Below are 17,017 nucleotides of genomic sequence, written 5' to 3'. Positions count from 1 at the left end.
AAATGATATCACCTGTGATGTATTTCAGTTATCTTGCAAACCTGGCCTGTTAGTGGGCCCTGAGGACAGGGTTGATGACCACTGCTCTATAGGATTGGGTTTACAGTGGATGGCTGAATCTAATTGGTGATACCGTAAAGCATGGGTGCTCAACCTGTGGCCCAGCTGTTGACAAACTACACGTCCCATTAAGAATTGCAAGACTGACAGTTCTAAGCATGACTCCCAAAGGCTAAGGCATGATGGGACTTGCAGGTTGGCAACACCTGGAGGGCCACAGGTTGCGCACCCATGCCGTAATTAAAACAAGAATCTGAGTATTGATAACCTGGCTTCAGCAATTCCTTCAGCCTTTTATTTTAGGGGGTTATTACTGTGACCCCAAAAGAAAACAAACAAACAAACAATCTACTCATCAGAATACAGAGCTTTAGTAAAGTTACCTGGACAATTTTGCGGATGACGCGGTTAAACAGACCCATTAGCTGACTGACAGGCAGCTCAATCTCCTTCTCCAGCTGATCCATAGACTTGTGCTGCAGCCCGATTCCCAGGAGCAGAGCCTGGGGGGAAAAAAGAGGAGAGGCCAGGATGAAAATCACTACACTGAAGATCATAACAAGCATGGTAGAAAATATCCGCTTTCTCCAAAGAACATTCACCAAGCAAAGGGCATCTTCTTCATCCAACAACTGTGGACATACTGGCTGGCAGGATGTTGCTTACGGCATCTGTCGTAACAACCACACAGCACTTTCAGGACTTTGTGCACTGGTGTGCAGTCATGTTGGAACAGGAAGGGGCCATCCCCAAACTGTTCCCACAAATTTGGGAGCATGAAATTGTCCAAAACGTCTTGGTATGCTGATGCCTTAAGAGTTCCCTTCACTGGAACTAAGGGGCCAAGCCCAAACCCCTGAAAAACAAACCCGCGCCATAATCCTCCCTTCACCAAATGATTTGGACCAGTGCACAAATCAAGGTCCATAAAGACATCAATGAGCGATTTTGGGGTGGGGGGACTTGACTGGCCTGCACAGAGTCCTGACCTCAACCCAATAGAACACCTTTGGGATGAATTAGAGCAGAGACTGCGAGCCAGGCCTTCTTGTCCATCAGTGCCTGACCTCACAAATGCGCTTCTGGAAGAATGGTCAAACATTCCCATAGACACACTCCTAAACCTTGTAGATTGCCTTCCCAGAAGAGTTGAAGCTGTTATAGCTGCAAAGGGTGGGCCAACTCAATATTGAACCCTACGGACTAAGACTGGGATGCAATTAAAGTTCATGTGCGTGTAAAGGCAGGCGTCCCAATACTTTTGGCAATATAGCGTACATCGCAGGACTACTTACATTCTGGGCAACTGACAGGTTGAAGCTTCCAAGTCGCTGTAAGAACACCAGTCGTGCAATAGAGGGTATGAGATCCATGATGAGGTGATAGTCCACCATGTTCTGAGAATACATCTCTAACCTCTTAAGGTCGTACGGTGAAAAAGAGGCTTCCAGCTCTAAACGAGTAATCACTACGCGGGGAGAGAAGACGATGGAAGTCAACAGATTTAATGATACTCAAGCCCAAAACACATAAAAGAAAACCCCCAAAAGAAAAACAGAAATTATACTTTAACGCACAACTCTGAGATTCTTTCTTGACGTTTTTGTTCTGTAGCATATTCAGTGCCACCGATGGGGAGAAACTGCTGAACTGATAGGACAGTAAAGATAGGAAACGTCTTCGGAAATCTGCATGAAAAAAAACAGATCCAAGTGAGAGTTCAGTACAAAGATTAAACCACCTAACCCGATGTTCCATCTGAAGAGGAAGATGTATGCAAGGGATCGCCCTCTTTCTGCATGGAGGAAAACCTCCATCATATGGAGTTAATGTTTCTATAACTATAGTTTTTTAAAAAAAGGTTTTTAAGTTTTAAACTGAGGTTTTATCCCTGATTTTTTGTTTTACAAATAAAGCAGTTGAAAATCCTAATTTTTATACTTCAAAATGTAGTGTGTGGGGGTAGAGTACAACACAATTCCTACCCCAAGGAGGTACCATCCCTTGGAAAGCAAATATAGAAGTACAAAATAGTTTGGGACTTTAAATGTACCCCTTTGGGTATAATAAACACTAAAATCAATTCGTTATAAAAGGTAAACATTTTTGACATGTTGTTGAATATTAATGGTTTCATGTGTGTTTTTTTTGTATACTGTTTCAGGATAACAGGATCTGAAGCCCTGATGAAGCGGGTCAGCCCGCGAAACGCGTTGGCTTATTAAAAACAAAATAAGATCTCAAGGCCAGGATAACATCACCATGGACAACTGTTTTGAGGATTTGTAAAACACTAATATTTTAAATAAAAATTTAACTTTTAAAACGGATTCGTGTTTATTATACTTAAGAGGGTACATTTAACTTCTATATTTCATTTTTAATTTTTATACTAGCCTGCTCTGTGCAAGTATTGCACAGAGCGGCCCCTTAACTCCTCTTCTGCGGTCCCCCACTGGCACTGTCTGCACCTCCTCTTCAAATGCCCCACACAATGCCGCTTGGCCCCCTTCCCCACCAGATTTGATTGACAGCAACAGGAGCCAATGGCTCCTGCTGACATAAAAGCCTCCTGTGAACAATGGAAATGGAGAGAAAAGCTTCTGCAGACGGGACATTGCTGGTTCGAATGAGAGCTCAAGTGTTTAAGGGGGGGGGGCTGGGTAGAGCTGGTTTTTACACATTCATACCTTTCCAAAATGCGGTCAGCCAAGGCTCCTGTTCAGATTCGTCCTCTTCCTGAAGACTCTTCAGCATAATGCAGGAGTGCTCCCCCGTGAGGTCATTCTGAGGCAAGACAGCATGAGGTTAAGTAGCAGATACTTGATTATCTGTATCAAAACACATTTCTGGTAAAGAGGCTTCATCACCAATGGCACCAACTATACCAGGCTGAGAAATAGCACAGAACCAGCAGACTCCTCACACCCTGAATTTTTAGATCAACATTTTTACATCGGTATGGTCAGGGCTTTTTTCCTCAGGGAATAGGTGTAGGCACTCCCTCCTTCTGAGTCAACCCTGAGTCTCCGCCCCCTACCCACATCCGAGCATCGTTCCTTGGTTCCACCCTCTACCCACCACCCAGTATCAATCCTTTTAGAGAATACAGAATCAAGTATCATTTTGTGGTGCCAAATAATTTGAATTGAATTTGTTAATAAAAAGAAAAGCAGTCAAATAGATCCACAACAATTAACCCCCCCTCCCCCCTCCCCAGCAACAATAGATCCACCCCAGCAACAATACACCCCGCCCCCAAGAGGATTTGTCCGCTAGAAACAATAGGGCCCCCCTGCAAAAAAACAACAACTCAGCAACAGTAGATCAACCCCAAGAGAATTTATCCACCAGCAACAATAGATCACTGAGCAGTCAGCATTAATAGACTTTCCTGTAGCCAGCAGCTAACATTAACAGACCATCTAGCACACTTCAGCACCTCTTGCCATTACATACATCCAATGCTGGAGGTGCCGGTACTGTGTTCCCCCACATTTCCGCTGAAAAAAAACCCTGGGTATGGCACTACAAATGATCACAAGTGTGTTATTCAAAGAACCTTTGTGTAGTTTGCACAGTGTACTATGGAAATGGTGCTTAGTGACAGCCGGCACTGGAGACCATTCAGTGAAGTACCTTTGGAACCCTCAAACAATTGCCCCCAGAAGGCCAATTTACCGATTTCCAGCAAAAACTGTATTATGAATCAGCAGCCCTCAGAGAAAATCTATTATAGATTCCAAATATGTCACAAATGGTTACAAACAAGCAGCTAATGTAACAGGATTGAAAGTGTTGATAAACTAGATTTAGATGAAGGAAGGGTTACACTACGCAGGATGCCGGTCTGTACAGCAGGAATATACAGATGTCTGCTTGCAGCTCAGTGTACATAGAACGCCCCCGGCGAGCCCCAAAATAATGAGCAATCCACTATGCAGCTTCCTGGGCAATAACTGGCATGCCTCCTCTGATGCCTTCCTATTGTGGGAAAGACTGCCTGTGGCATTTGGCAACCAATAGGAAGATATAGGATGGGCTAAAATGAGCCCATGGGTTCAATTCACCGATGTCACCATTCTAAAAAAACAAAAAAAAACAAAACAACTCACTGGAGTCTGACGTAGGTATACAGGAATAAACCCAGCTCGCTTCCAGAACCTAAAGAAAGAAAACAGATTAGACGCTGAATCTAATGGCCAGCTGATATGATAAATAAGCAAAAGGCAATATCCAATTAAAAACCATAGAAGATTCATTGGGTCTTAACAGACCACCAACATTGATCACGTTAAATAGAACATGGAACACTCCTGCACTTCTGGGTTTCACTGTTTTCCAGCAAAGTGCAAAATGCACTCCCAAGCTCCCATGTTGTTTAAACTTTGCTTGTCCTCAATTGCTTCTGGGGCACAGCAGAGCTTAGACGTTCCTGTGGCTTAGCATTGCTGGAAAGAAAGAGAATGCACTGCACATGTGGCTCCTTACAAAAAGAAGCACGCTGCCATGGTGCTGAGAATGAGCGTCCATGCTCTGTTATAAGGAAGTATATGGGGCAGGCTTTGGGGGAACCAGTAGAGGCCTATAGGTGTACCATTCACAATACATTTAAATTTTTTGTGCAAAGGGGAAATAGTGCATTGCAATATACTGGGGCCCCTTGTCTGCATAAGCCATTTTACACATATAATAAACTTAGCCTTCAAAAACAATCACTTTGCCTTCCCCCCAACCATTGATACTTGTGACGGACCGTCCAGCACCCAGCTTGGGTGTATCCGTCAAGATATAACTTCCTCCACTCTGAAACCAGAAACCAGGTATTTACAGCGGAATATTGCACCCAAGATCTAGACGACACTATCTTAGGAAACAAACTGGAACTCACTTTGTCAGATCAAATCAGATAAGAGCTTGATCACTTTATGCAAACAGTAAGATAATTAACATAGCTAAAAAACAGCCAACATAAACAGTACCGTATATACTCGAGTATAAGCCGACCCGAATATAAGCCCAGGCACCTAATTTTATCACAAAAAACGGGGAAACGTATTGACTCGAGTATAAGCCTAGGGTGGGAAATGCAGCAGCTACTGGGTAAACAATGTCCGTCTGCAGCCTCATTGTGCCCATCTGGAGCCTCACTGTGCCCATCTGCAGCTGTACCTTTGATAGCTAAAACAGCAGATGTCGCCCACTGTGTCATGCAGTCTGCTCGGCGGCCGTCCATTGTAACAAAGCCCCGCCTCCTCCTCGTCCGTGATAGATGGAACACTGATACAGTTTCCCAGCACTGTATCAGTGTTCCGTCTATCACGGACGAGGAGGGCTTTGGTACAATGGACGGCTGCCGAGCAGACTGCATGACACAGTGGGAGACACCTGCTGTTTTAGCTATCAAAAAGGTACAGCTGCAGATGGGCCCAGTGAGGCTCCAGATGGGCACAATGAGGCTGCTACCTCACTAAAGTATTCAGGGGATTTACACAAGCACTGTTGCAATGCTTTAAATAAGCAAGGTGACAATGTCTCTAAGTAGGTTACTTCAGCAGTTGTGGTGTTAATCCATAGGACACCCCCAGATAATCCAACTTCTCTGCTGGTCTCTCACTGAGTCGGAGCAGGAGGGGCGGCAGGTTCTTCCGAGGTGTTACCATCTCCTCTAAAAGGCTGACTGCCTACAAGGGGGAAGCATATGACATTATATGACACAGGTCATCAAAAATTACTCAAATACAACCACTGACCAAAAATCCTAACAAGAGATTCTCACCTCACTGCTTATTGAAGTGATGTCTTGGGGCTTATTTATGACATTTTCCTCCAGGCAGGTGAACTGTCCCTCATAATACATCTGCAGCAACTGCAATGCTTTGCTTCCATAACCCATCTATAAGAAGGTAATTACATTGTTATAAATCACTCAGAACAACAATTAGAGATGATGTATGGAACAGTCTTCTCTGGGTCCTACTCCGCAAACTGCAAGTCATAGACCTCTGAACCATTCTGCTTTGTCAGGAATTTGTTGGGCCGAGTCATCAGCTATGTGTCCAGAAGTTTGTTGACACCTGACTATCTCACCCACATTATGGTCAAAAGTATGTGGACACGCCTCAAAATTATTGAATTTAGGTCGGTGTTTCCAGTAAAGGGTTACTACAGCATACAGACATTTTAAACATTTACTTTGGGGAAGGTCCTTTTCTGTTCCAGCATGACTGTGCCCCTGTGTGCAACGCCAGCCCCATAAAGACATGGTTGGAATAGTTTGGTGCGGAGGAACGCAAGTGACCTGCAGAGAGCCCTGACCTCAACTCTACTGAACACCTTTGGAATGAAATGGAATGCCGACTGGAAGCCAGGTCTATTCATCCAGCATCACTACTCACACCTGACCTCAACTCTACTGAACACCTTTGGAATGAAATGGAATGCTGATTGGAAGCCAGGTCTATTCATCCAACAGCACTACTCGCACCTGACCTCAAAAATTTGGACTGAATGGGCACAAATTCCCCCAGACCCACTCAAAATATTGTGGAAAGCCTTCCAAGAAGCATGGAGGCTGTTATAGCTGCAAAAATAGCCATGGTTTTGAAATGGGATATCAAGCTTATATAGGTGTGATGGTCAGGTGTTTTCACACTTTTGGCCATATAATGCACCTCTCGGACAGCAAGATCTACCTGCAAAAATGCCTTTCAGTGTCCATTCTTCTTTACTAAAATGTAAAATTAAAAACATACCTTAGGGAAATATGACATTCTTTCAAGAACAGCAAGGTGCACATTTTGGACAGACATCCAAACTAGAACAACCATCTCTGAACAGGGGTGGGGCCTTCAACACTATCTGCCCCCCATATTTACTGCTGTTTTAACATCTCTACCTTGGCGATTTGACAACAATTCACCCTTTTAGCCGTGCAAGTTGAAGCTATGCAGACTTCCTGACACCAAGAATCAGATTATAAAATGAGAACAGGTTGGTTTCTGCAACTTCCACACCTCCCACCCTGTTCCTGAACAATCAACTTCTACACATTCCATGATTATTGGGTTCAGATGTCTGTGCGACCCGTGTGGATATAAATATTGGGGTATCTTCCTGAAACTGAAGACGCAGTTCGGAGAAGCTACAAAACATGTTCAAGATTACAGAATAAGTCCAGTTGAATATGAGAAAATATTGCTAGCTAAACCATCACCTGGATAAATGAGAACCTTCACAGACAATTTGACTTTATATTGGCAGTAATCTTGTCACCATCTGATCGCCATATTAAAATAGTGGATCAGTTTGGACACCAACATTCTGACATATAGAGTTACACATTGTACAGGCACAATATAAATGAACATGTATTGTAATTTAACCAACAGACATTCTGAAAAGGATGACAGGAACATAAAATGTATTACCCCTTGGTAGTCTGGATGAACAGCAATCCTTACAACTCTTCCTCCAGATAAACTGCTAAAATCTGGGTCTTGAAACTGAATAATGTTGGAAAACAAAGTATTAATAAAAAATGTCATACATAGGTAAAGCCCTACACCAGGTATACAATCTAAAAGACCATCAACCCTCACTTTGTGTCCTTTTTATTTATTATCATTTAAAAAAAGTTTTGATGCAGACACATCCTGCTATATTACGACTCCCAAGAGCCCTCACATTCTTGGAAGTTGATAGATCTAGTATGACCAGGCTTGTAGGCTTGACAGCAACTGGAGGTACAGGTCATTCAAGGGGAGTGAACATTATTTGGCAGGCTGCCTCATCATGCAGATCGCTTCATGTACTGTCCTCTTGTGATGGCCACAACAGTGCTCTGGTCTACAGGGGTTGTAACCCCGGCTTTGAGGATAATAGGGAAGTTGCTGGATGCTGCTGGAGGCAATTCAGTCAGCAAGCAGCCTCAAGCTGTAGTGCAAATATGGAGCACAATGTAAGATACAGGGTGTTCAGAGATCAGGGATACTGAATTACAATGAGGAGAACATTAGGTGGAGAAATTAAAAGGGAAGTGATCATGAGAGAATAAGAGGCTGCCAATGGTGACCTCTCCTTATCTGAATGCTAGATTCCACCATACTAAATCCTTAGTTTCAAAGTGGACCGGTGTTGCTTCTAAACCACTATGCTTGTTCCAGGTCTGTGACTCAAAACTACCTACGGTGCCTTGAAAAAGTATTCATACCCCTTGGAATTTTTCACACTTTGTCATGTCACAACCAAAAATGTAAATGTATCTTATTGGGATTTTATGTGATAGACCAACACAAAGTGGCAGGAAAACGATAAATGGTTTTCCAAATTATTTACAAATAAATAATATGTGAAAAGTGTGGCGTGCATTTGTATTCAGCCCCCTTTACTCTAATACCCCTAACTAAAATCTAGTGGAACCAATTGCCTTCAGAAGTCATCTAATTAGTAAATAGAGCCCACCTGTGTGTCATTTAATCTCAGTATAAATACAGCTGCTCTGTGAAGCCCTCAGAGGTCTGCTAGAGAACCTTAGTGAACAAATATAAACAAAAAAACCTTGCCCCCAAAAAAATATTAATAAAACAAACAATTGCCAGCAGCAGTGTGAAAGTGAGCTCACCGTCACTATGCAATGAAAAGGTTGGACACCGCGCTTAGCTGATACAAAATTCAAACATATTAGACGTAAAATGAATGAATCAAACATCTCAGTTATTGCAAATGTCCCACTTAGTGAATTAAAGTGCTCGTGCATAAATGAATAATCGGTGCTTCAATTTCTGGTTTTCAGACAGAGGTGCCCCACATGGATGTACACTCACCCCTAAACATTGACCACCTATCGCTACTGGTCGCTTGCGCTTTGTGGGGAGTAAAAACCCGTAGATGGCTTATTCCAAGGTCAGTTGTACTTGGGATGGATGGGAAGAAAAATAATAGAAGGGGTCTCCCATAGTGTAAAACCGTATTTATTAAAAAAAATTCCAAAGTAAATATAAAGGATGCACTCATATGTCGCGACACTAGATCCGCCTGGAACACGAGCACAGGGGACCGAGCCTCAACGCAATTGAGTGACGTCCAACGGGGACCGGCCAGACCACCCTTTACTAAAAATACATGCTGATCACACCGGGTGCCAGGCACAGGCACCAAAACATGTAAATGCATCTTTTATATTTACTTTGGAATTTTTTTTTATAAATACGGTTTTACACTATGGGAGCCCTCCTTCTGTAATTTTTCTTCCCATTCATGGAGGATCATCCGAAGTACAACTGACCTTGGAATAAGCCATCTAGGGGCTTTTACTCCCCACAAAGTGCAAGCGACCGCTCTAGCGATAGGTGGTCAACGTTTAGGAGTAAGTGTACATCCATGTGGGGCACCTCTGTCTGAACACCAAGAATTGAAACACTGATTGATTAATAATTTATGCATGAGCACTTTAATTCACTAAGTGGGACATTTGCAATAACTGAGATGTTGGATTCATTCATTTATGTCTAATATGTTTGAATTTTGTACCAGCTTAGTGAACAATTAGCATCACAAAGGCCAAGGAACACACCAGACAGGTCAGGGCTAAAGTTGTGGAGAAGTTTGAAGCAGGGTTAGGTTATAAAAAAAATATTCCAAGCTTTGAACATCTCACAGATCACTGTTCAATCCATCATCCGAAAATGGAAAGAGTATGGAACAACTGCAAACCTACCAAGACATGGCCGTCCACCTAAACCGACAGGCCGGGCAAGGAGAGCATTCATCAGAGAAGCAGCCAAGAGGCCCATGGTAACTCTAGAGGAGCTGCAGAGATCCACAGCTCAGGTGGGAGAATCTGTCCACAGGACAACTATTAGTCGTGCTCTCCACAAATCTGGTCTTTATGGAAGAGTGGCAAGAAGAAAGTAATTGTTGAAAGAAAGCCATAAGAAGTCCCATTTGCAGTTTGCGAGAAGCCATGTGGGGGACACAGAAAACATGTGGAAGAAGGGGCTCTGGTCAGATGAGACCAAAATTGAACTTTTTGGCATAAAAGCAAAACGTTATGTGTGGCGTAAAACTAACACTGCACATCACCCTGAACACACCATCCCCACCGTGAAACATGGTGGTGGCAGCATCATGTTATGGGGATGGTTTTCTTCAGCAGGGACAGGGAAGCTGGTCAGAGTTGATGGGAAGATGGATGGAGCCAAATACAGGGCAATCTTAGAAGAAAACCTGTTAAAGTCTGCAAAAGAGTTGAGACTGGGGCGGAGGTTCACCTTCCAGCAGGACAATGACCCTAAACATACAGCCAGAGCTACAATGGAATGGTTTAGATCAAAGCATATTTATGTGTTAGAATAGCCCTGAATACAAATGCAGGCCACACCTTTTCACATGTTTATTTGTAAAAAAAAAAAAAAAAAAAAAAGTAAAACCATTTATCATTTTCCTTCCACTTCACAATTATGTGCCACTTTGTGTTGGTCTATCACATAAAATAAATTAATGTTTTTTTTAGTTGTAACATGACAAAAATATGGAAAATTTCAAGGGGTATGAATACTTTTTCAAGGCACTATAAGTCAGACACAGCTATTCAACTAGCATTTGCAAAATAGGCCAGCAATGACAGCCCCCATACAACCTTCAGGACAGTCCTTTAAATCCATTTTAAGACACAGCATATAAAGCTATCGAGTATACATATAAAACGTCAGGGAGGGGTACATACCTGCTCCGACACTGTCCAGGGGATGAGATCCCCAGAAGCTTTCTTCCCCCGAGAAAGACTGCTCATGACTGACTGGCGTGAAATTTCCCCCTCCAGACAGACCTACAAGAATGGCACAGAGCAGCTTGTTTATTGGAGAAGTCACAGTAGATAAGTGTCTGAGTTGCCCATAGAATCCACCTTCCAAATGTCATGAATAGCATTGCTATGGGCAACATAAAACTTTCCCCAGTACACAAAAACCAGCATCCCCTTTTGTAATAAACTTTGCTAAAATTCTACACAATGCTTAGTGGGTTACCTGAAGCACAGCCAAGACCTCTGGCAAGGAATTCTGGGTAGGAGGTACTGGTGGGAGGAGGCAGAAGAGGTGATGCGCCGGGGCGTCTGAGAGCATCTGAAGGTCATTGGGTGAATTCTGTAATGACCGCAATCATTAGACACGACTATAGTCCCATTCCTTGGCTTAACATGTCCTTATTTATCTTGACATTTGAATCTGTTCTATATGAAAGAATTAGAAGTCCATACCTTGTAATGAGAAGCAACATAAAGAGCCATTAACCTCTGCAGGAATGATTCGGATGCCTTGTGGTAGCAGAACAGAGTGTCCCGGTTTACGTAATATCTGTTACAGAAAGTTAAGTATATCTTGGACAACTACTGATTATAAAATGTCTTCAGTACAACAGAATTTAAATACCTGCCCCTTAATCACTTCAATACCGGGCACTTTACCCCCTTCCTGCCCAGGCTAATTTCCAGCTGTCACATTTTGAATGACAATTGCTACGCTGTACTCAAATTAGATTTTTATTTTATTTTTTTTATATACAGAAGGAACTTTCTTTTGGTGGTATTTAATCACTGCTGGGTTTTAATTTTTTGCTAAAATAAAATGTAAAAAGACCGACATTTAAAAAAAAAAAAAAAAAAAGTTTGCTTCTTCACTGAAGTGCACTAATGAGGCGGCACTGTTAAGCTGCACTGATGATCAGTATACAGTGCCTTGAAAAAGTGTTCATACCCCTTGAAATGTTGCACATTTTGTCATGTTACAACCAAAAACGTAAATGTATTTTATTATGTGATGAACCAACATAAAGTGGCACATAATTGTGAAGTGGAAGGAAGATGATAAATGGTTTTCACTTTTTTTTTTTACAAATAAATATTTGAAAAGTGTGGGGTACATTTGTATTCATCCCCCTTTACTCTGATACCCCTTACCAAAATCTAGTGGAACCAATTGCCTTCAGAAGCCACCTAATTAGTAAATAGAGTCCATCGGTTTGTAATTTAATTTCAGTATAAATACAGATATTCTGTGAAGCCCTCAGAGGTTTGTTAGAGAACCTTAGTGAACAAACAGCATCATGAAGGCCAAGGAACACACCAGACAGGTCAGGGATAAAGTTGTGGATACGTTTAAAGCGGTAGTAAACCCGCTGAATTTTTTTTTCTTTCCCTACACCTGTAAGGGAAAAGGCATAATGAGCTAGTATGCACTGCATACTAGCTCATTATGAGATACTTACCTTAGAACGAGGCGCTGGCATCTCACCCGGTCCACGCTGAGGGAGCTGACATTTCCCCTCAGCGTGTCTTCCGGGTATCGCGGCTCTGGCGCTGTGAGTGCCCGGAGCCGCGATGTCGTCACTACCGCGCATGCGCGCCGGAGACTTCTTTCCAGCAAGGTCCGGAGTTTGCCGGGCTTTCAGCTGAGAATCCCCTGTGCGCATGCGCCGCTGCAGTCAGAGGCTCATTGCGAGGGGAATATATCTTATATTAAAAGATATTTTTTTTACCTACAGGTAAGCCTTATTATAGGCTTACCTGTAGGTAAAAGTTTTAAAAATAGGTATACAACCACTTTAAAGCAGGGTTAGGTTATAAAAAAATATCCCAAGCTTTGAACACCTCACAGAGCCCTGTTCAATCCATCATCTGAAAATGTAAAGAGTATGGCACAACTGTAAACCTACCAAGACATGGCCGTCCATCTAAACTGACAGGCCGGGCAAGGAGAACATTCAGAGAAGCAGCCAAGAGGTCCATGGTAACTCTGGAGGAGCTGCAGAGATCCACAGCTCAGGTGGGGGAATCTGTCCACAGGACAACTATTAGGCTGCATTCACACTACAGCGATGAATTGATGGCAGATCTGCCCGAGATTTGACAGCGCCGATGTGTGAATAACAAAACGTATGAATGACACCTCAAATCGCGGTGTGGTTCTACCCCGACTGTCGTGCGATAAAATGTGCTGCAATCGTGAGACACGTCGCCCAAAAATAGTTCAGGAGCTACTTTGGAGCGCCATGCGTCCTGCTGTGCAAGCCGTATCTCTCATTTTGGTGTGCTGGAGTACTCCTTGTATGCAAGCAGATTTTAAAGGTTTATTTTTTCCTAGAGTTTGTCTTTAAACATACTAGATGCTGCTTTAAAGATTCATCTTTGGGAACATAATACATACACCCATTTTTAGAGTGGAACACTCACCGGGGCCAAGCTACGAGGGAGAGAGGAAAAAAAATGGGGGGGGGGAGGGAACAAAAAAGGGGGAGAGAGGGGAAGCAAAGGACCAAAAATAAAGAATAGAGAGGCCCTCTCCATCCATCTTTGAGGAGTATGGGTAGGGATATTACATCATAGGCGACATTCAGTTGAGACTACCATGGTTCAGAATCCTGTTGATATGACCAGATATCAACAGGTATCTTGTTGTAAAAACTGCATTTATTATTTTTTTTGAAAAGGTGAACTTATCCTTTAAACTTCAGTGATCTGAACTGGATAGATTGCTTTGAGTCCCTTCAATTTCATAATCATTACTGCTTTTTCTGGTGTCCTATAGGAATAATTTTGAACATCTTCATGTCTGTCAGATCTCACAGTGCACATTCATAAATGGACACAGTACTATTATAGGACTATAGGATTATAGGAGTAAGGTACAAAAAAAGGATACAGAGAACAGGTCTCAGGCAGAGGACACCCACTTATCATCCTGCTGATGTTCAGGCAATCTAAACACAGTAGCTCATTCAGCCATTTCTCCACGGCGTCTCCCGGAGCGTAACGTATAGATTCCTGCAGAGATACTTCATGGAGGGTACGAGCTGGAAGGAAGGAAGGGACAAAAACAAACATAAATCAACATGAAAACAGCTCAATTTTCAGATGCAAGCATAGAAGACCCTAAAATGACTTTTCAGAAATGGTTTGCAAAAAGCTGAACACTAAACCGGCTGCTATAAGTAAAAAATAAACATTTATCAACGCATCTTACATGTCAAAGTATCACTGAGAAAATCTGTCTCAGTCTTTGTTGACACAGCAAGATTCAATGCATTCCTTCATACAGCACAGACCAATTATTTTGGGTACACAGAATATACACATCAGTTATGCCTCCAAAGGAACTGACAATCTAATGTCCCTTTATTGGCCATGTGGACACATGGGAGGGTCAGTATAAAGGTGGACTTCAGGTAATCCTAGTAACTGATATATTTGCCTAGAGTACTTATGTGTATTCTGTAAATTTAACCTGTTACAATTCAAACTGAAAGGGTTACTAAACCCAGGACCCTGCATTCACTATATCTGGTCTCCCACAGTACACAGAACATGGAAATGCAATTATTTTAGTAAATATAAACCGATAAATACTTTTTCATCAGCAGTATATAGCAGTCTTGTGATTTCTATCAGTTCCTGGTAAAGCTTGTAGGAGGAGTTTTAATACTACACCAAGCTGTCCTATCAGGATCCAGGGCACCTGATCCTCTGTCTGGACAGTGCTGATTGGCCCTGTGCTGATCTCATGCACCCTCCCAAGAAAAAACAATTCTAGTAATACACACCAAACTGAGCATGTGCAGCCTGACTCCAAAGGTTCTGTCTTATCGGGACATGTTTTGGAGTCAGTGGAAGAAGGGGAGGATCAGAGAAGACAGGATCAAACAGCCTTTTTACACAATGCAGAGGATTAACCTCTTAGGTTCCACAGTGAGTATAACAAGCATGCTTTACTGCATATACAGACTGATTTTACTGTTGTGGGTTTAGTAACACTTGAAGCTCTGATGGAAAAAATGCATAATCAGAAATGAGCAAAAGCTGTCAAAACAATCACACGATCCAGAGATATGGGCAGCGGACGTTATATAGTACAGTACTGTGCAAGTGTTTTAAGCAGGTGTGAAAAATGTATGTAACTGAAGAATGCTTTCAGAAATAGAAGTGTTAAGATGTATTTTTATCAATTAACAAAATGGAAAGTAAATGAAGCGAAACCCAAATCATATCAGCATTTGGTGTTAACATCCTTTGCCTTCAAAACAGCATCAATTCTTCTAGGAACACTTGCACACAGTTTTTGAAGGAACTCAGCAGGTAGGTTGTTCCAAACATCTTGGAGAAATAACCACAGAAGTGGATGTCTGCTGCCTCAGATCCTTCTGCCTCTTCATGTAATCCCAGACAGACTCGATGATGATGAGATCAGGGCTCTGTGGGGGCCAAACCATCACTTCTAGCACTCTTTGTTCTTCTTTACACTGAAGATAGTTCTTAATAACATTGGCTGTATGTTTAGGGTTGTTGTCCTGCTGCAGAATAAATTTGGGGCCAATCACATTCCTCCCTGATAGTAAGGCATGATGGATAATATCTGCCTGTATTTCTCAGCATTGAGGACACCACTGATCCTGACCGAATCTCCAACTCCATTTGCAGAAATGCAGCCCCAAACTAGTAAAGGAACCTTCAACATGCATCACGGTTGCCTGCAGACACTCATTTTTGTACTGCTCTCTAGCCTTTCGCCAACACACTGCCTCCTGCTACAGCCAAATATTTCACATTTTCACTCATCAGTCCAGAGTAACTGCTGCTATTTTTCTGCACCCCAGTTCCAATGTTTTCATGGATAGTTGAGTCGCTTAGCCTTGTTTCCACATCAGAGGTATGTTTTTTTTTTTTGGCCACAGTTCTTCCATGAAGACTTTTTGGCAGACTTATCCTGACCGTAGATGGGTGAACCTGGGTCCCACCGGTTTCCGCCAGTTCTGTGCTAATGGTACTGCTGGACATCTTCCGATGTTGAAGGGAAGTAAGCATGATGTATCTTTCATCTGCTGCATAAGGTTTCCTTGGCCAACCACTATATCTACAGTCTTCAACGTTGCACGCTTCTTCAAATGAGCTTGAACAGCACATCTTGCAACCTTTTGTCTGGGAGAGACCTTGTTGATCCAGTATAACTACGTTGTGTCTTGTTGCTGTGCACAGTCTTGCCCTGGTGTATGACCTGTGACATAAGGTGTTCCACAACCTCATCCTTAGTAGCAGAGTCTGGCTGTTCCTCACCCAGTTGTAGGCCTCCTACACAGCTGTTTTTGTTTCAGTTAATGACGGTTTCAACCTACATTTGAAATTGATGATCATTGGCACCTGCTTGGTATAATTGGTTAATCATACAACTGACTCTAATCCTCCAAAATCCCAGACTTTGTGCAAGTGTAAGAATTAATGCTGGTTTGAATCCAAATGACGGTCACACCAAATATTGATTTGAGGTAGATTTTTTTTTCTGTTAGCTTACTGTGAATTTTGTAAATTGATAAAAATAAACAATAAAAATATATATTTTTGAAAGCATTCCTTCACAGCTGCCTAAAACTTTGTCACAGTACTATATATCTAGCACTGCATGCTAATCTCAGATCGAATCTGATGAGTTTACTAAAGTCACGAAAATTCCCGCACGACAGAAAAAAAATTTGGAAGTTGTGTCATGTGTTGTAATGCATTTTCGAACGATATCTGTTCTGATTAACCACTTCAATACCAGGCACTTAGACACCTTCCCGCCCAGGCCAATTTTCAGCTTTCAGCGCTGTCGCAATTTGAATGACAATTGCGCGGTCATGCTACACTGTACTCAAACACATTTTTTATCATTTTGTTCCCACAAATAGAGCTTTATTTTGGTGGTATTTGATCACCTCTGCGGTTTTTATTTTTTGCTCAACAAATAAAAAAAAGGAAATAAACAAGTTTTACTTTGTTTCTGTTAAAAATTTTTGTAAATAAGTACGTTTTCTTCTTCAATGACGGGCACCGATATGGTTGCACTGACGGGCACCGATATGGTTGCACTGACGGCACCGATATGGTTGCACTGGTATGCGGCACTGATGGGCACTCATGGGTACTTATGGG

At 42.3% G+C, this 17,017-nt stretch overlaps 1 protein-coding gene across 1 annotated transcript in view; it reads right to left on the bottom strand.

Annotated features, from left to right (window-relative positions):
• Positions 1-17,017, bottom strand: part of NAT10 (N-acetyltransferase 10) — a 79,802-nt gene that overhangs the window by 17,311 nt on the left and 45,474 nt on the right. The window contains exons 14-25 of the mRNA XM_073604208.1: positions 13,758-13,908; positions 11,318-11,414; positions 11,088-11,204; positions 10,787-10,888; positions 7,491-7,565; positions 5,840-5,956; positions 5,611-5,744; positions 4,176-4,224; positions 2,751-2,847; positions 1,638-1,748; positions 1,356-1,528; positions 444-563 (exon numbers count right to left, since the gene is read on the bottom strand). Of these exons, the coding sequence (XP_073460309.1) occupies positions 444-563; positions 1,356-1,528; positions 1,638-1,748; positions 2,751-2,847; positions 4,176-4,224; positions 5,611-5,744; positions 5,840-5,956; positions 7,491-7,565; positions 10,787-10,888; positions 11,088-11,204; positions 11,318-11,414; positions 13,758-13,908 (1,343 nt within the window). The remainder of the gene's footprint in view (positions 1-443; positions 564-1,355; positions 1,529-1,637; positions 1,749-2,750; positions 2,848-4,175; positions 4,225-5,610; positions 5,745-5,839; positions 5,957-7,490; positions 7,566-10,786; positions 10,889-11,087; positions 11,205-11,317; positions 11,415-13,757; positions 13,909-17,017) is intronic.

This window comes from Aquarana catesbeiana, linkage group LG11 (genome assembly GCF_042186555.1).
Source record: "Aquarana catesbeiana isolate 2022-GZ linkage group LG11, ASM4218655v1, whole genome shotgun sequence".
NCBI lineage: Eukaryota > Metazoa > Chordata > Amphibia > Anura > Ranidae > Aquarana > Aquarana catesbeiana.
The sequence above is the reverse complement of the archived record's forward strand: the minus strand, read 5'-3'. Positions and strand labels throughout refer to the sequence as shown.